The sequence below is a fragment of the Silurus meridionalis genome, chromosome 14 (genome assembly GCF_014805685.1).
Source record: "Silurus meridionalis isolate SWU-2019-XX chromosome 14, ASM1480568v1, whole genome shotgun sequence".
NCBI lineage: Eukaryota > Metazoa > Chordata > Actinopteri > Siluriformes > Siluridae > Silurus > Silurus meridionalis.
Window position 1 is genome coordinate 12,193,282 of NC_060897.1, and position 20,296 is coordinate 12,213,577.

General features: G+C 35.8%; 3 protein-coding genes across 3 annotated transcripts; 1 reads left to right on the plus strand and 2 right to left on the minus strand.

Moving 5' to 3' along the window:
* The first annotated feature begins 2,596 nt into the window (after nucleotides 1–2,596).
* ndufb10 (NADH:ubiquinone oxidoreductase subunit B10) lies at nucleotides 2,597–4,952 on the plus strand. Its single transcript, XM_046866306.1, has 4 exons — nucleotides 2,597–2,839; nucleotides 3,121–3,259; nucleotides 4,282–4,421; nucleotides 4,796–4,952. Exons 1-4 carry the CDS (start codon nucleotides 2,692–2,694, stop codon nucleotides 4,879–4,881), a joined length of 513 nt encoding a protein of 170 aa, XP_046722262.1. The 5' UTR covers nucleotides 2,597–2,691; the 3' UTR covers nucleotides 4,882–4,952.
* A 750-nt stretch (nucleotides 4,953–5,702) lies between these two features.
* Nucleotides 5,703–8,045, minus strand: rps2 (ribosomal protein S2). The gene is made up of 8 exons (XM_046866305.1): nucleotides 7,960–8,045; nucleotides 7,385–7,522; nucleotides 7,191–7,280; nucleotides 6,692–6,799; nucleotides 6,434–6,607; nucleotides 6,163–6,322; nucleotides 5,898–5,989; nucleotides 5,703–5,819 (listed from the first exon to the last, which is right to left on the minus strand). The coding sequence occupies exons 2-8, from the start codon at nucleotides 7,517–7,519 to the stop codon at nucleotides 5,742–5,744; spliced, it is 837 nt and encodes a 278-aa protein (XP_046722261.1). The 5' UTR covers nucleotides 7,520–7,522; nucleotides 7,960–8,045; the 3' UTR covers nucleotides 5,703–5,741.
* A 1,905-nt stretch (nucleotides 8,046–9,950) lies between these two features.
* On the minus strand, nucleotides 9,951–15,112 carry si:ch211-139g16.8. The gene is made up of 6 exons (XM_046866256.1): nucleotides 14,963–15,112; nucleotides 12,939–13,274; nucleotides 12,757–12,854; nucleotides 12,569–12,619; nucleotides 11,768–11,880; nucleotides 9,951–11,682 (listed from the first exon to the last, which is right to left on the minus strand). Exons 1-6 carry the CDS (start codon nucleotides 15,012–15,014, stop codon nucleotides 11,637–11,639), a joined length of 696 nt encoding a protein of 231 aa, XP_046722212.1. The 5' UTR covers nucleotides 15,015–15,112; the 3' UTR covers nucleotides 9,951–11,636.
* Nucleotides 15,113–20,296: the final 5,184 nt, after the last annotated feature.

The window sequence follows — 20,296 nt, forward strand, 5'->3', positions numbered from 1 at the left end:
TTGGTATTCTAATTTATTGAGAATTTATATTGTATTAAAATTACTATATAGGACCTGTGAAATCTATGCAGTTAAAATTTCAGGTATTAGGTAAAAAAAGGTCAAGAAAAAAAAAGAAAAAAAGAGTAATTAAAAAAAAGAGAAATATATATTAAATAAATGATAAAACAATAATAATAATTTATATTAAATATTTTAAAATTTGCTTATGAAAACTTATTTATAACTTATTTATATTTGTTTTCAAGCAGTTATGTCATCCCTAAAAACATTATTCAATCTCTGTAATATGTAAATCTCTGACTCAAATACACATGACCAACACTAACTAACTTGATAACGATAAATAACAGGTTTTTTATTTTTTTTTTAATTTTGCCAGCTAACATTAGCAAATTAGTAAAATTTACTTCAGCATGCTTTTTCACACCATATTTTTTGTCTTTTCCCTCAACATTTTAGGACCATATTTTAGGAGTTAGGACAAGGGAGCTCATCCTGAAGTTTCACACTGTTGTCTTGTGGTTGACTTATATATTCAGAAACACATGTATAGATATAATGTATATTGATAATAATATTGTGTAGCATTAGTCTTAAATCTTTTTTTCTGAATGGATGTTCAAATTAAATTCCACCCATTTCATTGGTGTATAATATGCAGTTATTGGATTGAAAAGAGAGGAAGAGACCTTTGGGATTTGTAATGAATATGCTGTGTATTTAATAAAATTACATTTAAAAACAAAGGAACGTAAAGCAGTAAAACATTTCATAGTTGCAATACATAGTTAAGTAAGTGTGCAATCATTAAATTTCAACAACACTAATATTTTATAAATGCAGCAGAATAATTTATGTACAGTAAAAAAAAAAGTGCAACTACTCAAGTATTTTCCATGGTCCCCAGAACATGGATCATACACACTTATTCAGATCATGACACTGACAGTAACCTGAGTTCAGGATCAAGCACCACTATATAAGCACCAGGCAATTTAACCATTTAAGTGTGCAAAAACATCTGAATGCTTTACTTAACATTTTCTATTGTTATATGTTCATTATGTATTTGTCATTCCCTCTGTTTGGAAAGTAAAAAGTGATATAGAAAAGATAATATGACACTCATCCAAAGAGCATTTTCAATTGCAATTACTGCACATCATATGTGTCAGTTCAATTTATCACCATTTCAGTAAAGTGGTTACTGACATAATTAAACATAAAACACAGCAAATGTCAGTGCAAAAGTGATACCCACTTCTGTTTAAAGCCTTTGTTTATTTTTAAACTGCCATTTGAAACTGCTGCCGCATGCTTAAACTGACATGGCAGAAACATTTATTACAGGGAGGGTAAAAGATTATTTATCCACTGCATTTAATAAATACACTGACTAGAGTGTGGCTTGTGCAGTCTGGAACAAGAAAATCTATTTATTTTGGCCATTTGAAATATAATGTTCAGACCAGCATTAGTCCATGTGATAAATTTGTTTATGACCTAAGAAAGTAAAGTGTGGCATTGGCCAAAGACATGAACTTAAATAGACAAAAGAAACTGTCTCATAATGAACAGTGACTTTATGTGAGTTGACTTGCATAGGAGGGGTCTTAATCTTTTTTCAGCAAGGGACATTTTACTTTTAAAATATATTTTATAAACCTCAGTACTCATCTCAGTGCTGCTGACCTTTAAAATATAAGGTCTACTTAAAAAAATTTATATTGTGAAAAAGTTTAATATTGCAGACTTGTGGTGTCACACTCTAATTAGCTCATTAAAGTTTTCTGAGTTTCCTGAGCCTTTAAATGGTGTCTTAGCCTGGTTCAGGCTACACAATCATGGGGGAAGACTGCTGACTTGACAGTTGTCCAGAAGATGATCATTGACACCCTGCACATGGAGGGTAAGACACAAAGGTCATCGCTAAAGAAGCTGCTGTTCAAAGAGTGTTGTATCCAAGCACATTAATGGAAAGTTGAATGGAAGAAACTAATGTGGTAGAAAAACGTGAACAAAGCCCATTCAAGAATTTGGGGGGATTCACAAAGAGTGGAATGCAGCTGGAGTCAGTGCTTCAAGAGCCACCACACACAGACGTATCCATGGGCTAAATTTTGGGCTGCATTTTTTTCTTGAAACAGAATCCTAGTTGGTCCAGTGTAAAGCTTGCACAGTCCGTGGTGGTTTCGGGAGTCATGTTATTAGAAAATCTATGGGGTATTGTAAAGGGGAAAATAAGAAACAAGAGACCAAAAAAATGCAAATGAGCTATCAAGGTCACTGTCAAAGAAGCCTGGGCTTCCATACCATGTCAGCAGTGCCACAGACAGATGAACTGTAAATTAAACATTTAATAAACAACGACCTCTAGTGGCAAAAGAGTGACAACACACGGCGTCACTCACGACCTTTTACATTTGACCTCTCAATTGCGTAATGAAATCGCTTATTGATGTTGCTTGTTTGTTTTATTTATATATATTTTTTTATTTTATGAATGATACATTTGAGTACTTCAGACTTATATATTTAATACGCCAATTACATTTTGATTTCCAGCAGCGAATCCGGTTTGCCCTTTCCTCCATGTTGGATCAAGCGCGCATGCGCAGTGTAGAAAAAGACCGAGTGTTTGAGGTCGAATATACGAGGTCTTTTTTCTAAATAAAAAATCATCTGAAAATGCCTGATGATTATAATAAAGACGCGTACCCCGAGCCACCGCGGCGGACTCCGGTGGTTGATAAACAGACTGCTCTTCCAAACCCCGTTTTAATTGCATCGAAGATTTTCTATTACTCTGTGGACCTTCCTGTGACCGCATTCAGGAGTGAGTTTACCCTCATCTCTTTCTCCTCCAGCACGTTATTATAACCAGCTCCTGTCCCTGTTAATCACTCTCTAGAGCTGTGTATGTCTCGGGCATGGTTTTAAATGTAATGTAGCCACCTAACTTCTGTTTTTATAGCTAAACGTGAATAATAACAACACCGGCCTCAGTTATATCCTATTGCTAGCAAAAAACCTAGCATGACTTTAGTATCTCCTACAGCTGGAAGATTTGATAACTCACTTTGGTAGCTCACTATTTATGTTTACTATTTATTTTAGATGCTTTAGAAAGCCTACAGCCCAAAAACAAACTCCACTATTACCATCAGAAGTTTCGACGTGTACCCGAGCTAACTGAGTGCCAAGAAGGCGATTATGTCTGCTATTATGAAGCAGAAATGCAGTGGAGAAGAGATCAGTAAGTCTCTCCAGCCAGAAGGACTGGAATATAAAATGCTTTGGATAAGTATACACACACACACACACACACACACACACCTACCTACCTTCCACTTTGTAGTGGTACAAACCTGATCTGAAATGGACATGATTATTGATACATGTCAAGAAGGGAACATCATTTTGAAGTAGAGCGAATAAGCTATACAGTTTGTGTCATTATTCGCAGATCGTAAACCTGTTGTGTAAAATGCAAAGAAATAAGACAGACAAGCAAACGAGATCTGGAGAGATTAGTGGCTCGTGTCGGAGAAGCCAAGACAGCCGCAGTTCGACAAAGCTTTGCATTAATTAAATCCTGATTGGACTTTCTTGATTGACATATCTGAGATGTTTAAGGTACTCTGGTCTGATGAGACCGAAACTGAACTTGGCCCAAAGTGCTGTGTTTGGCAGGAACACATTGTTGCTTACCACCCTGATTTTACTGTCCCCACTGGACTGGAGACATTGGTCAGGGTTGCAGGCAAAATGAATGGAGCCAAATAAGACAGGCCTAGAAGAATACCTGCAATGATGGTCACCTTCCATCAAAATTGCTTCAAGTCAGATTTCCACTGAATTGATTCAAAATCAAGAACCTTAATGTGCTAGGCCTAAGTGGTCAATGTTCAAACCTGGATTTGAGAGAGAATTTGTGGTACATTTTATTTCACCAGCAGTCTCCACCAACAGTGGGCATATTGTGGAAAAAAAAAAAAAAAGTATTAAAAGCTAAAGTTAAGTTCATTTTACTACCAGGTTGTAATATTACAAAATGTGGAGAATTTTAGTAGGCATGAGTATTGTCCAGCCTAGCTTGATGAGTTGGTGATCTATCTTTAATCACACAAGATTCAGAATGCAATCAGAATCATCAGACTGTGCTGGATAATGGTTCTTTAGGACCATACTAGAGCACCAATAGACTTTGCCTTGTCCTGTTGAGATATTTATTATTTTCTGACTTCACTCTGAAAGTTATGATTCTTTTATTTGTAGCAAGGTGGACCAGGAGATTGTGAAAATCTTGGAGCAGCGTGCCCGTGCCTGTCAGCAGCGCGAGGGTCGCAGCTACGAGCAGAACTGTGCCAAGGAGCTACAGAACTTTAATGAAGTCTCCAGGGCTTACCAGTCACGCTGTGAGTGCACATATACACATCTAGCTCTCATTTATGGATTCAGATTTTATGTTTGACAAAAAGACATGAAAGGATAGTAAATTTGCAGCCCATTAAAAATGTGACACTTTGTAACATCTCTTGATGTCAGTCATCAGAAGTAGCTTTTATTACCAAATATGTTTACACACAGAAGGTATTTGACTATTCGACAGGAGGTTCCAGTGCTTTGTTGTCATCAAAGGCACAGACATCACTGTAATGGTTTATTCTGCTATATGAATTAAGATCAGTGAGGATTTTAGAGATTCATAGATTAAAAGCCTTGCAATTTGATTACACATTAGGGTTTTGAAGGTAAAAATGGGTTGCTTAAAAGTTCCCTTTTGTTTCAGATGGTGATCTGGGTGCATATGCCAGTGCAAGAAAATGCTTGATGAAACAAAAAGAGAGGATGATGGAACAGGCACAGAAAGCATAAACTTTGCTCTTATTTCTGCTGTGCTCCTCCAATGTATGTATAGATGTGTAAAATAAATACATTTATTGAAAGTTTTGTGGTCATTGAAAATTTTCCTTGAATGTTTAAACCAACACTAGATCACCACAAAACCTTATTTTACTAGGAAATGATTTTCCTAAAGCACAGAATTGAAGTATAACCTTTTTTTTACTCCTGAATCTGGGAGGCCTGTTATACCCAAGGTTGTGAAGGTTTAAAACAAAAATCCATTCTCCCAGATATTCTTGAATAAACCGCCCCCTATTTGCATAGACTTATACTGGTAAACTTGATTCTATTTCTCAAAATGCTTGGCCAGAATAAACAAGCACAAAAACCCTTAACTCAACATGACCATCCTTAGCATGTAGGATTGCCTACACTTGGAACAGTCACTACTGTAATAGCTGGCTAGTCATATCCTTTTTTTTGTTCCTGGAAATAAGTTAGTGATTACACTGCTACTGCACAGACTTTTTAAACTAAAGAATCACCAAGTTGACTCCTCCACATTATGTATTTCAGTATGCTAGACAGGCTCCAGAAATTACTGAACATAAAGGTGGTACCCGTTTATCATTTGTCATCTTGGCAATATTTTATTTGCTTGGTAATATTACAAAACCAGCTTAAAAATTGTGCACCTTAAAAGTTACAACAAATGAGGCTCAACAGCCAATGATCATATTCTTTGCAAGTTTATAAAATATAACCCACCCCAAAAAGCTTATTTTTGACAAGGCTTTGTGTACTTCAGTATATTACATAAAACTACCCATATTAAGACACTGGCAAGTAGATTTGTTTTTAGGATTTTATTTCAATCCATTGTACAAAATTTAGGAGGCCGGAACAGCTGCCTGGGTCCTCTGTACCGAGACCCTGGTGTGAGTTTTGGCCAGATGATCGGTAAATTCCTGAAAGAAAAGAAATGGTTAGAAATCCAATTTGCAGTTTTCTTAATTTGTAAAATGTAAACATTGGCAGATTTTTACCTGGTAGGGAGACTTTGTGAACACAGTTTCCTTCCAGAGATCAGGGGTCAGATAGCTGTAAGTCTTTGAGATGGCATCAAACGTAGCCTTGGCTAAAGATTGGGGGAGAAAAATAATTCAGAAAGTGCTGAAACGTTTGAGAATGAAAAATTAAGAGCTATTGTGAATAAGCAATACATTTTTCAAGCACATACTCCAGCTGTGCCTTTAGAAAATCAGCGAGAACATCAGTATTTAAGACAATTCTACTTAAAACCCTCCTTACCAAAGTTGCCGAGGGTGGCCGTGCAGCCTCTGGCTGAGGTGTAGCAGTCGTCAATACCAGCCATCATGAGCAGCTTCTTGGGGACAGGAGCAGACACGATGCCAGTACCACGGGGAGCAGGGATCAGACGCACCAACACAGACCCACAGCGTCCAGTCACCTAAAGTCACAAGATCAACAATTAGCACAAACATCTGACTACATAGGATAACTAGGCACTTCTGAATGTGTTCTTGGTTTGAAAAAATAAATAAATAAATAAAATGTTCACCTTGCAGGGAACAGTGTGGGGCTTTCCAATCTTGTTACCCCAGTAACCTCTCCTGACAGGGATAATCGACAGCTTGGCCAGGATGATTGCTCCACGGATGGCAGTGGCCACCTCTTTAGAGCACTTCACTCCCAGACCAACGTGTCCATTGTAGTCACCGATGGCAACAAAGGCCTGATTTAAAAACAAGTCATTAAAATAAAGTATATACACAAAATTTAAAGTGTCATTAGACCAGTTTTACACAAAAACAATCACCTTGAACCTGGTGCGCTGACCGGCCCTAGTCTGCTTCTGGACAGGCATGATCTTCAGCACCTCATCCTTCAAGGCTGAACCCAGGAAAAAATCTATAATCTCAGACTCCTGAAAACAAACAAACAAAAAAAAAAAAAAAAAAAGAGTCACATTCAGAACACTGACATTTGCAGGTCTGTTAGGTGGCATGACTAAATGTATTGTGCTTTGACAAAATAGAGGGGGAAAAAAATAAATACCCCACTTTAGAGTGCTGTCAAAGTAGACTGAATACAAAGTGTGAAACTGTACAGCACTTCATCACAGTGCAGTTCTTATATCTAAATCTTTAGCCATTAGCAGATATAAGTAAGTAAAAGGCAAATATCTGTGGTAAAGATTTAAAACTCTAAAAACATTAACTTCAGGGTCTTCAGCACCTTTTCGCCTATATCCATCCCATGCTTTATTATTTGAAACTCAGATAAATATATGTAAAAGGACCTGGTTCATTTCTCACCTTGATGGGCAGAGAATACAAGTAAATCTCCTCCAGGGACTTGATCTTCATGTCCTTCACCAGACGACCAAGCTTGGTCACGGGCACCCACTATATAGAAAATAATGGAAAATAAATCTTAGTGAAAGTCATAGCTTTTATGATTCGGGGATTTAGATAAGAAAATAATGATGAAGTCTTGGAGAAACCCTTACCTCCTTGTCCTCGGCCTTGCCGCCGCGGGCTCCGCGCCCTCTCCCCCGGCCTCTGCCGCGGCCGCGACCACGACCCCGGCCGCCAGTGCCGAAACCTCCACGGAAACCTCCTCTACCACCGGCGTCGTCCGCCATTTGCTAAGATATAAAAATATAATTAAAACATTTTATTTCCCGTCTCAACCAGTAGGAGACGGTATCACGGTTTATAATCCACACCAAAAGACTTAGCATGCTAGCTATCAGCTAGCAATTTCATTCTGATAGAATGAGCAAAACAAAATTAATAATCTTGTAATTTGGAAATAGTTTTACAATATGTTTTAAATAACGCAGAAATAATACTCGAGTTCGCCATACTTAAAACTCAACTAGATACAGAACACCATTTTCTGAATCACCCCCCCGAAATAAACTAATAAATATCTTTTCTCTAAGTAATTCCTTCGATTTTCACGTTGCAAGAAAGCAAATGAGCCAGATATTTTTAATATAGTAAAATATGTGCGCTATTGGATTGGATTGCAAAGATATGAATGGATATATCAGACTAGTACAATGCCATGCTAACTTACGTGATTTGTATTCAGGAAGAAGAAGAAGGCTTGACGAAAGTTCCGGCAGAATTTATTTCACCCAGTTCTCGCGATAGTTCCGTTCGGCTTCTTTCTACCGAGAATTGCACTTATTTTCCCTTCGATCCGATAGCAATTACTATAAAAACCGGTATTGCCGATATCGATAGCACACTTTAGCATTTTTTAACCTACCATTAATATTAAACGGACTACAATAAACTAGGCTTTTTTGTTCTAAAATTTTTACAAATAGGTAATCAAACAAACATTTAACAAAATATAATTTATCAGACAAACCGTACACACACTGTCACGTCATGTTTCTACACTCTTTCCCCGCTGAAGGTTTTTTTTAAGGAAACAAGTGCATGTTGACGTTTTCCTTTTTACTCTGTTTTTACATTGACTAATTCTCCTGCTTTTGAAAAAAATCTCTCAGGATGTACAATTGATAAATCTAAACTGAGATCCAAAATCACACAGAGAAAACAAGCGATGTGTCCGGTAAACAACAAACAACATACGGCGGGAAAAACAAGTGTGTGAAAGTGAAAATGAAATGAAATCGAAAATAGGGAAATCAGAAAACTTAAACTTAATACACCGCGGAAATACACGGTGGAAAATAATAAATAAAGCACCCAATTAGAGCTATTGTAAATATATTTACTGATAAATTTTATAGTAAAAAGCCCATATGTTTAATTACATTGCTGTAAATAGCAATATTTACACACATTATTTTTGTTGTTGTCTTTGTGTCTTTGTTTGTAGTAACTACAGTGAAATAAAGTTGATCAGTCACACCGTGCAGTTATGGGAAAGAGTGATGGAAGCCAGGCTGGGAGAAGAGGTGACCTTCTGTGAGCAACACTATGGTTTCATGCCGAGGAAGAGCACCACATATGCATTATTTGCTATGAGGATGTTGATGGAGAAGTATAGAGAAGGTCAGAAGGAGTATTGTGTGTTTGTGGATTTAGAGAAAGCGTGCGACAGGGTGCCGAGAGTTGTGGTATTGTATGAGAAAGTCAGGTGTGTCAGAGAAGTATGTGTGGTTGGTCCAGGACATGTATGAGGACAGTGTGACAGCAGTGAAGTTTGCAGAAGGCATGACAGACTGGTTTAAGGATTGGATCAAGGATTGGATCTGAGCACTTTCCTTTTTGCAGTGGTGATGGACATGTTGACAGATGAGGTCAGACAGGAGTTTCCATGGACTATGATGTTTGTGGATGATATTGTGATTTGTGGTGAGAGTAGGGAACAGGTTAAGAAGAGGGGAGGTACACACTAGAGAGACGAGGAGTGAAAGACAGTAGAAGTAAGACAAAGTACATGTGTGTGAATAAAAGGGAGGGCAGTGGAGTGGTGCGGTTGCAGGGAGAACAGGTGGTGAAGGTGGAGGAGTTCAGGTACCTGTGCTCAACATTGGAAAGTAATGGAAAGTGTGTTAGCTGGAGACAGCAGAGCTGAAGATGTTGAGATTTTCATTGGAAGTGACAAGGATGGACAGAAATGGAAATTAGTTTATTAGAGGGACAGCGCATGTGGGACGTTTTGGGGACAAAGTGATAGAAGCACAATTAAGATGGTTTGGACATGTGTAGAGGAGGGACATGGGGTACATCGGTAGAAGAATCTTGAGAATGGAGCCACCAGGAAGAAGGAAAAGAGGAAGACCAATGAGGAGGTTTATTGATGTGGACCATAAAGTAACATTTACTGGCAGCGCTATTTTGTGTTTTGTGTATTTGTCCTACGTCTTGTGTTGTCTGTTTGCACTTTTTGATATGCACTGTTTGCACTAGGTTGCACACATTGCACTTTATGTGGTGAGGACCACTTACTTTAGTTGTTAGCTGTGTTTCCTGTATGTAGCTCTTTGTTGTTTTATGTAGCACCAGAGTCCTGGAGGAAGCTAAATAGAAGCTATAAATGAAAGCTACAAAGTTGAGGTTCAACAAAGAAAAAGCCTTTGTAGTGACAAGATTTTATTTCATTTATTGTGAATTGAATTCTATTACATTAGGGGCATCTCCACCATTTTTAACCAAGAATAAAACAAGTAAAAAATATGAGCTTCAGCAATTCTGTTGACGTACCGCAGCAATGGACCAAAACAGTAAATGAAGCATCTATGTCTTATATGTTTGTGTTTACTACTCATACACAGCTGTTTGCTATTCAAACACACCTGTTCACTAATCAAGCATGCCTGTTTACTAATCAAACATACCTGTTCCCTAATCAAACACATCTACAGTATGTACTAATAGAAAATGCCTGTTTACTAATCAATAGGGCTGCAACTAACGACTATTTTGATAATCGATTAATCGGACGATGATTTTTTCCAATTAGTCAGAATTTAGATATTAAATGTAGATTTAGTGTTTGTCGCGCCGGTTTAATTGAATCCATCACTATGTCGCGAGCCAGGTGATTGCACAACCTGATGCTCAGAAGTCATGACAGACCAAATCAAGTGTGACTGTCCCGAAGTTAGGATACAAACAGTGTACACAAAAGCACTTCTTTAAACTAAAACATTTTCACATGATGAGGGTTACACAGTAGTTAATTTCCGTGCTGATGTTTCACCTTCATCCATGACACCAGTGTGTTTTTTATTTTATTTTCACAAGCGTCTGTGCTAACTTACCATCATGCTTACCCGTAACTTGAGCAGCCCAACTAAGCGATAACGGCATTCGTTGACAATTAATTTTATTATCGATTTGAATAATTAGTTGTTGCAGCCCTACTTATCAAACATACCTGTTTACTAATCAGACAAGCCTGTTCCCTTATTAAACACACCTGTTTACTAATCAAACCGTACATATTGTTCATCAAAACAAAAAAGCTGGTTCGAAAAGCCAGTTTAATAAGCATAAAAATAAATGCAATAAACATATCTAAAAAGTGAGATTTACAGGTTTAGAGTTTCAGGCTCTGCTCAGTGTATCTGACAGCCATGTGCTAAAAAAAGGCTAAAAATCAATTCAGTTTATAAACAGATACTGTCAAAATATCTGGAAAAAGTAAAACATTACTCAAGATTGAGATACTCAGTAAATTATATTCCAGGTTCTCCCATTGAGGAAAGGCTGTAGTTTTCAAAAATATAAATAGATGAAAATATCATCTACTCAATAGAATGGGTTTTCCCAGGCAGCCACACACATGTTTTTCTGCTTTAGCTATTTATTTTGGTCCACATTAACTCCAAATCATCTGTTGCCTAATTAAACATGATAACATTGCAACCATTCTTTTAAATTCAGCAGCTACTTTGTTAACTTCTGTCTTTAAATTTGACTATATGAATAGCAGTGAACAAATAAATAAAAAACTATGAATTATTGTATCATGTAGAAGCAAAAATAAGCAAATGGTTAAATGTATGTAAAAAGGCAATGGATCATTACGGAGGTGATGAAGCAGAGAATAGTGTCCCTCATTACCACAATACAGTCTGTGGCAATGGTAGAAGTTCCAGTTTCACACTATTTTATGATATTTTGGCAATGTGACTTATAATGCTATAGAACAAAGAAACAAGAACTGTTCACTGTTCCTTTTTTTCGGTCAATTAAAGATTTTCTGTTCCTCATGTTCTACACAGCAGAACCCTTTTTGTGCTGAGTTGATGTTTTATCGGGTCCTTTTCAGGTTTTGGTAAATGTCTTCTTTCTGAGTGCGGGACTGTGGAGCCTGTAAAAGAATCAATGATATTTATTAGACACATTCATTGCACACATTGGCCTTTTATCTGGGTGGATCAGAATGACAGGAAAACCTTGTTTTCCGGTGAAACTTCAGTGGACATTTTTTCTTGTTTTTTCGCAAGTTCCTCTTGCTGTAAAGTTCTTGCACCACAGCTCCAAATTGGACTCTCTTGGTTGAGTCACCCTGAGATGCGTAACAGAAAACACATCACAGATCGATTAGCTATAACACTTTAAACACACACAGGTGTCCAGGAAACCCACTTCAAATATTATTTTGAGAAAAAAGTACAGTTCATATATACGTAGAATTAATATTTTACACCACAACCATGTAATGAATGTTTAGTTACAAACATTACAAGCAGTGATACACAGTTTTAACAACAGTGTAGACGGAGAAGTGAATTAGATATAACAAGGATCGATATCTAACATATGTAGGACTCGTTTTGAAGGAAACATAAACCATTTTCAGAAAGGCAAAATAAAATATGTCCTCTATTATATGAGTACTGGAATCAGTGGCAGTTTCCACTGGGAACTGATTAAAGTCACAAGCGTGCAACACTATAATGTGGTCTAAGTAAAACCAAAAATAAAAACACAATGGGCTGTGCTATGCTGTTTAAAATAACCTATGGCTGTGTGGTGCATTGCAGCATAAGGTAAATAGTTAAAGTATTTTTTTTCTTACAAAGCATGGCATATAATATGTTATTTTTCTTCTACCATAGCACTAATGTTAAAAAAGAAATAACATTATAAACCATTTATAGTTATGTAATTAATGTCATGTAATGTCTATTAGTCGCTAGAAAAAATATAATAAATTAATTAATAAACAATCAAATAAATAAATGAAGCAATACCTTGCCCTGTCTTTGACTTTGGCTTCTTTTAAATGGCTTGACTCGTCCAGTCTGAATAGATGCATTTAGTCAGGTTAGATTGGTTTAATTTTATATGGCATATGAGTTCATACGTGTTCTCTGTAAATATTTATTTTTATGTATTATTTATTATTATTAATTTATTATTTAAGAAAAAAACACTATACCTTTATACAGATAAAGAAAACCAGGACAATTAAAATGTAGAGGGAGAGTAAGACCACCAGTGTCAACAGCATGATTTGCCCAGCATTATATTCATTCCCTAAATGCAAAAAAGAAAACACAAATAGATTTAACAATGATTCCAGAATCAACACGTTTTCTGTTACACAGCAAGGCATCTTACCTTTCACTGTCAGTGTTGTGCCATTCCCAATAGCCTGTGCACCACTGCCTGTGGAAAGGGCGTCAAATACAGCACAGTGATACACGCCGTCATCAGTGTGTGAGAGACTGTTGATGTGTAGATCTGCTCCTTGCAATACATACTTCATTGCCTGATTCTTTATATCCAGCTGATAATAGGAGTCTGTCCTGAACACATACCATTGCACCTCATTCTGATTTTTCTTTTGGCAAGAGGTGTTAAAGTGGCAGGAGATGGTAATTGACTGGTTGAATCTCCCATGAAGATGCTCCTGTGGTTGTGTTACCATTATGATGCACTTGCTTTCTGAGAGTTCTGTAATAGAAAGATTCAAATATTAACTGCATCAGTGTCGGGCCGTGCATTTCACACTAGGCCTTCAATGGTATTCTACCTGAATCAATCCACCTCTTAATCACACCATAACTATTGACACCATCAATATTATAGAGAAACGTAGTATAACAGAGTCCTGCATCAGACACAGGTACCTCAAACGGTGAGAATGAATGCCTTTACTTAAGAAAGAAACCCAATGAACACAATTAAACCAGTCTCTTTTCAGCTCTGACAAGTGCAAGCTTTGACAATTTAATCAAAGGACGTGAAATTGACGATGTTATTCCATGCCTGCTCGAGGGCCTCGGAGTCGGCAATTTGGAATCTGATTGTTTAAAGCAACATCCTTCGAGCAGCTATTTTTAGATACAGTGCACCAATAGTGTTCATTGTGAAGTGAATACGGCAGTTCCCTTTGACTCTAGCAACATGTGATATGACGGCTAAAATGGGCTGAAAACACTCGTTTTTTGCTGACCCCAGAAAAAAGCTAGGAAATAAAGAGAATATGCTATTGGGAATCATGTAATACATTTAAAAATATATGTTTAAATATAAGTCAGTGATTCTGATACTGTTTAGGCCAGCAGAGAAGGCCTTGCTGACCCTGATGGCCCGCTACTGCTGTGCACACATCCAGTAAATAAGGCTCATGAAATTGTAAAATGAAACTATAAAATGATTACTTGAAGGAGACATCCACTGTGAATGAATTTCATATTAATCTTTGTACTTTAGTTAGCAACAAACATTAATTTTGTAAATATACAATTAAGTTGACTTTTTTTTAGTTCAGAATGTTTTGTATTACTGATTGTAGTGACAGTATGATTTAGCCCTTGTTTTTTCACTGTCCGAAGAGAGTGATGGAGCAGCGATTTATAAATGTAATTTGTCCAGCTCTCTCATCTGCACACTGTGTTCCACAGTTTACATTTTCATGCTAATACCTTCACTAACACCATAGTCCATGTCATCGTCCCCGTCTCTGCTTTAGCTTACTGTGCCAGCAAAGCACAGTACAGTACAGTACAGGCATTGCCTTCTGATATTTAGTATTTGTCCCCACAAACACTTTATTATAAGTATGGCCTTACATATTGCTGGAAATGGTAAATAGGAAAAAATAAGTTCTTGCTCTTTTCCTTTTGGGAGAATTAAACTCCATAATAACTTTGCTAGCAATTGCACTTCTAACAAACAATATAACAAATACTACAATATGAACATATTAAATGTTTTTATGCTGGAATTTTCTTTAGTGTTCTTGATCAAATTTTTATTTTAACTTAATCAACATATATTCTAGAATTATATGTTGGTTAGAAATGATCTGTTTTAATTAGTCATTTTCAGGTTTATATATTCATCACCCAGTCACAGCTGACAAATCACAATGTCTTAAAACACTGCTTTATCTTTTCTAATCTAATTATTTTTCACATTTTCTAATTATTATCAATTGAACGTTAGTTTTATACAAAGTTTATTTATATTTTCAAATAATGAAAGCTTCACTGTAAATAATTTAAATAGTATTAAATAGTAAAAAAGTATTTCAGTATTTACATTAACATTTGCTAAATGCCACAAATGTAAACGTAAATACTTAAATGTTATATCACTTTGCTTCTTGAACATCAATGTAGAAAATAGTTTCTTACCTGGGGTATAGGTGAAAATGAATATAATGTAAATGAAGAGGTAAAGAACCATCTTTGCTTGGTTGAAAGTATCGCTGGAACTCTATCCGTGTAAACTGTGTAATGTACAGAGTTTCTTCAGAGTTGCTGACAAAATCAAAAGTTTGATCAAAGAGAGAAGTGGACAAAGCCTTTCACCAGGGCTCTTCCTTCCTCTCTTAGAGCATGACCAGTGCAGTGAATTTACCATACGCGTGTGCTGAGTAACTTTCAACAAAGAAAAGAAAAAGCTTGTCATGTATTTCCCTGCCCAAAATGTATTTCATTAATAATAATAATAATAATAATAATAATAATAATAATAATGATATTGTCTTAAAATTTATGTCCAAAGATATTCAAAAAAGAAGTAAGGCTATATATAAGTTAAATGAGTTATATCCAGGTCTTTTATAAGTTTCACATGTAATCATTAAAAAGAAAGAAATTCAGAAAGCTGAGAATGTTCATTTTACTTTGTAGTACATGACAGTTTCTATCACCTTCTTACAATCATTATGCCCTCTACTGTCATAGTTTGGTAAATTTACTACTTAATCATCATCATTACTATTTTTATAAAACATTTTTATTTGTTTTGTTTTTTACAGGTTGTAGCACATACATTAAGTCACCACTTTTCTTTAAAGCAAAAGGTGAATGGGTTGTTTATTGCTGTATGTTTGTGTTGAATAAATGAGATTCATTAATATAATCTGGTTGCTAGAACTTGAAGAAACCATAACTTAGACATGATATGGACTATAGATTCTACATGAGGCAACCTAGAGTACCAGTCAAAGCTTATACCTGTGTTTTTTCTTTTTTTTTAAATAGTTTTCAACAATATATATTAATACTGAAGACATCCAAACTATGAAAGAACACATATGAAATTATTGAGTAAACGAGTGTTAAACAATACAGCATATGTTTTAGATTTTAGATTGTCCAAAGTAGATAAAATAGTATGTGTACTAAGCATGGGCGTAAATTTCATTTAACAGTAGGGGGGGACAATAAATATAAAATTTCTCATGAGCAATTTTTGAAGGTTGACACAAATAATAGTCAAATTGTACTTACAGTATAAAGACACAGTGTCCCCACAGTGAAAAACTTTGTTTCTATCATTATTATTGTAGCATGGAGACTGCATCAATTACAATGGTAATTTAAACTGCTTTACATAAATTAAGTAAAACTATCATAAAAAAATAATCACAACAATAAAAACAAGGAATTAAAAAAAGGTTTAACATTTTATTTACAAATTAATTAAGACACTTAAGAACAGAATAGAAATTGATTATAAAACTACAGTGGGGTCAGTTCGGACGTAGCACAGTGCTCATTTAGTAAATGCACAGATAAACAATATGCTAATTGTGGCTGTTAATGTAAGTTAACATTATGTCAAGTCGTCCCAAATAAAACACTGCATGGGAAACGGCTCTGGTGTGTTAGTGTCAGTGCACTATGCTACAAGCTATTGTAAACAAGCTAACGTTCACTAAATAAGTAATATTTTAATCGCTAATAGAGCAGATTCATGGAAAATTACATCAGTAATCAGCATTTTTGCCGCAACTAATTTATGAATGAGTCTGCATCAACTACATTAAAGAGAATCGCTTTATTTAAAGTGAATAAAATACCCTAGTTAATGAAGTTGAACATTAATTGAGCCGCAGCCACATACCTGACTCGTGTGTGTAGGGGGAGGGGGGAACTCAACTGTTTCTAAATGCACAATTATTTAGGTATACATACATATATTTTTCAGATAATAGAGAATAAATATACTAAAATGTAATAGAGAGTGCAATTTTTTTAAAGTAATCTTTTTTGAGGCGGGGGGGCAACCCTCGGATGGGGGGGGCATGATTTATACCCATGGTACTAAGCAAAGTACATTTTAATGACAGCAAATGAATGGCTTCATTTTATCAGGTTCATGTGGTAGTCAGTTCACAGGTGTGGCTTGTCAAAAGTTCACTGTGACAATTCTTGTCTTCTCAATGTGCTTTAAACCATCAGTTGTTTTGTGCAGAGGAAAGGGTGAGCATAGAGTCAATAGTAAGGTAGTAAATTAAAGTGAAAATAAAGTCCATCATTACATCATTACATCATTTTTAAGAAATGATGCTAAGTCATTTGGAAAAATCTCAAGAACTTAAAATGTATCCCCAAGTGCAGTCTCCAAATCAATCAAACACTATAAGGGGGACAGCTCCAGGACAAAAAGACCAAAAGCTACCTCTGCCGCAAGTTTATTACAATTACCAGCCAAAGAAACCAACAATTTACATAAATGATTCTCTGAGTTCAAGTAGCAGGCATATTTCAACATCCACTGTTCAGAGAAGACTGCGTGAGTCAGGCTTTCGTGGTCAAATTGCAGCAAAGAAATGATTACTTCTGAAAAGCAACAAACAGAAGGCTAAGAAACACAAGGAATGAACATTAGGTCAGTGATGAGTCCAAACTTAAGATTTTTGGTTCTAACCACTGTGTCTATGTTAGACGTAAAGAGAGTGAATTGATGTTTCCTGAATGTGTAGTTCCCAGTTTGAAGCATGGAGGAGGGGGTGTGATGGTGCAAGATTTTTTTAGTTGGTGACACTGTTTAGTCCAAAATTGAGGGAACACAATCAGCATGGCTACCAAACTATTTTGCAGTGACAGTGACCACGAACACCACCTATAGGTTATGTAAGAGCTATGGAGAATAATGGGGTTGCTTCATCGTCAGATGACCTAGCCTCCAAAATCCAGTTGAGATGGTTTGGGATGAATTGGACCAAAGAGTAAAGGGAAAGCAGCCAACAAGCACTCATCACCTCTTAGAATTCCTCAAGTTTGTGGAAAACCATTCCAGGTGACATCCTAATGAGGCTAACCAAGAGAATGCGAGTGGGCAAAGCTGTAATCAAATCAAAAGGTGGCTACTTTGAAAAATTGTATTGTTGAATGTTGAAAATAATAAAGATAACACATAAAGAAAAAACACTGAAGGAGAAGGTGTGTCCATACTTTTGACTTTTGCTAATTTATTAAAAACGTTGTAACAGCTATAAATATAGTTAATTATGCTCCTACCTTTTTTTTACCACCCAGATTCCAAATGCTGATAAATTTGCTATTGCCTTAACTGACCAGCATATGCTTATTCTTTACCATGTCCATTTCTGGAATTGTTTGGCATTGTTTGCAGTCTGTGGAATTCTGTGTCAATTAGTTGCAAAGTGTTAATGATTAGTCAAAGAAAGTCGGATTCTAAGGCTAGCCTGGCCCTCAGTGTACAGTCACTGATAGTGTATTTAAAAAAAAAAAACATAGGCACTCAGATCACATATACATCCAGACACAAAATTAATTTTGATGCGGTTCACTAAAGTGTGGGGACTCCCAGGGGTTCATCATTAAGAGGCATAGTTAAAGAGTCTGTAGTGAAAATTATAACTAATCATCATAGTTATTATATAATTTTTATTGACTTCTCAAAATGACTACCTTATTCACTGACCACTATAAATGTTTTAGAAATAAAGCTGTTAATGTTCATTGTAAAGTTGAGGAATAGAAGCTCTGTGGCTTCAATAAAAAGGCAAATTATTATTGTACACTTAATACAATATGATGATGAGCATTATATATGTATAGTGGAATTGAGTTCTGGCAGATCAGAGAAAATAATTTTACAGTCAAAATGGTTTCTTGGCTATGAGTGTTTATTAGCTACGCATTTACTATTGGTTTTATTTAATAGACATAACCAAATCTTCAAGATATTGCACCGACAACATCTAATGTATAAAGGCGGCAATGTGCAGCTACCTGGGGGAACAACAGATTATTTCTCTATACTAAACACTGAGGAGATGAACTGAGCAGAAGATACCATCTTCTATCCATAACACAAACACCTGCATAAGTGTGGCGGTAAGATGGCAGCAACATCTGGAATGACATTATCAGTTCATAATCTTCTGTTTGAAGAAAAAAATTATGCAAAAATAAAAATATATATTATATTCTTATTAGATCAAAATGACCAGGAAGCTACTGAATTTAGATATATTTTCTGACTTTTTGTATCAACACTGTACACAAGCAACTCCTATACGAAAAAAAAGACAAATAAATATAATCATAAGGAGATTCGAGGTTTCTTTTAGGCACTCTGAAAGCATTATATCCTTCTAGATTTATTTTGTATTTATTTGATGTTTGTTTTGAAGTTAATTATAGTGTTTGAATTCCAACAGGTAATTACAGTTTGCTTCAGACCAGGGGGGAGAGGAAGACTCACCACACAGGAGCAAACACATCCCAGAGTGTATCTGACTCATGCACACATCCTGCCACCCATACACAATCTAATGCATGCATCCGTGACTGCAGATTTACAACTAATGCATGATTGTATAATAAATTAGAAGAACATTTATTCAGTTTCTCTTTATAATGTGATGTTGCTTGAAGTTGTGGTTTTAAAAATCCACAGCTATGTAAATGATGCTATATGGTAGATTTGTATAATAAAGTAATTCTCCCATTTTAACACATTTTAATTACACTATTAGTCCCTAAAGGTGATTTATTTTTGTCCATCTGTTATCCCAATAGTTTCAGATGTTAAAGTGTGATATATCAGTTTTACCCAACCACAATACATATTTTATTTAATGATGCATTTTAATTAACATTTTTAATTGCATGAACCCAGTTTTACAAAACTTTTAATAAAGCAATTACATAAAATGAGTTATATATGTATTTAATGTTGATGTTGAAAATGTATGTTTTAGTGATAATATACTTTCAAACACATTGTAAGTATATGCACACTATAATCATAAACTTATACTATAATTAGAATTTAACGCAATGTCACTGTTCTTCTTTTTCTTCTTTCAGCTGCTCCCGTTATGGGTCGCCACAACGGTTCATCTGTCTCCATACCCCTGTGACTGCAGATTTACAACTGATTGTACATGATTGTACAATAAATTAGAAGAAAATTTATTCCGTTTCTTTTTAGAATGTGATACTGCTTGAAGTTGGGGTTTCTTCTACATCTGCTTCTTTCAAACCAACTACCTGCATGTCTTCCCTCACCACATCCATGAACATCCTTCTTGGCCTTCCTCTTTTCCTTCTTCCTGGCGGCTCCATCCTTAGCATTCTCCTACCGATATACTCCATGTCCCTCCTCTGCACATGTCCAAACCATCTTAATCTAGACTCCCTCGCCTTGTCTCCAAAACTTCATACATGCACAGCCTCTCTAATAAAATTATTTCTAATCCT

Bases quoted from the DNA above. Each gene is read 5' to 3' on its own strand.
- ndufb10 (XM_046866306.1), top strand. From the start codon at position 2,692: ATGCCTGATGATTATAATAAAGACGCGTACCCCGAGCCACCGCGGCGG. The intron at 2,840-3,120 runs GTGAGTTTACCC...TATTTATTTTAG, and splicing joins TCCTGTGACCGCATTCAGGA to ATGCTTTAGAAAGCCTACAG. The intron at 3,260-4,281 runs GTAAGTCTCTCC...TTTTATTTGTAG, and splicing joins ATGCAGTGGAGAAGAGATCA to CAAGGTGGACCAGGAGATTG.
- rps2 (XM_046866305.1), bottom strand. From the start codon at position 7,519: ATGGCGGACGACGCCGGTGGTAGAGGAGGTTTCCGTGGAGGTTTCGGC. The intron at 7,281-7,384 runs GTAAGGGTTTCT...TTTTCTATATAG, and splicing joins GCAAGGCCGAGGACAAGGAG to TGGGTGCCCGTGACCAAGCT. The intron at 5,990-6,162 runs GTAAGGAGGGTT...CCCAATCTTTAG, and splicing joins GGCCACCCTCGGCAACTTTG to CCAAGGCTACGTTTGATGCC.
- si:ch211-139g16.8 (XM_046866256.1), bottom strand. From the start codon at position 15,014: ATGGTTCTTTACCTCTTCATTTACATTATATTCATTTTCACCTATACC. The intron at 12,855-12,938 runs GTAAGATGCCTT...TTTTGCATTTAG, and splicing joins CACAACACTGACAGTGAAAG to GGAATGAATATAATGCTGGG. The intron at 11,881-12,568 runs GTATTGCTTCAT...TACGCATCTCAG, and splicing joins AAAGTCAAAGACAGGGCAAG to GGTGACTCAACCAAGAGAGT.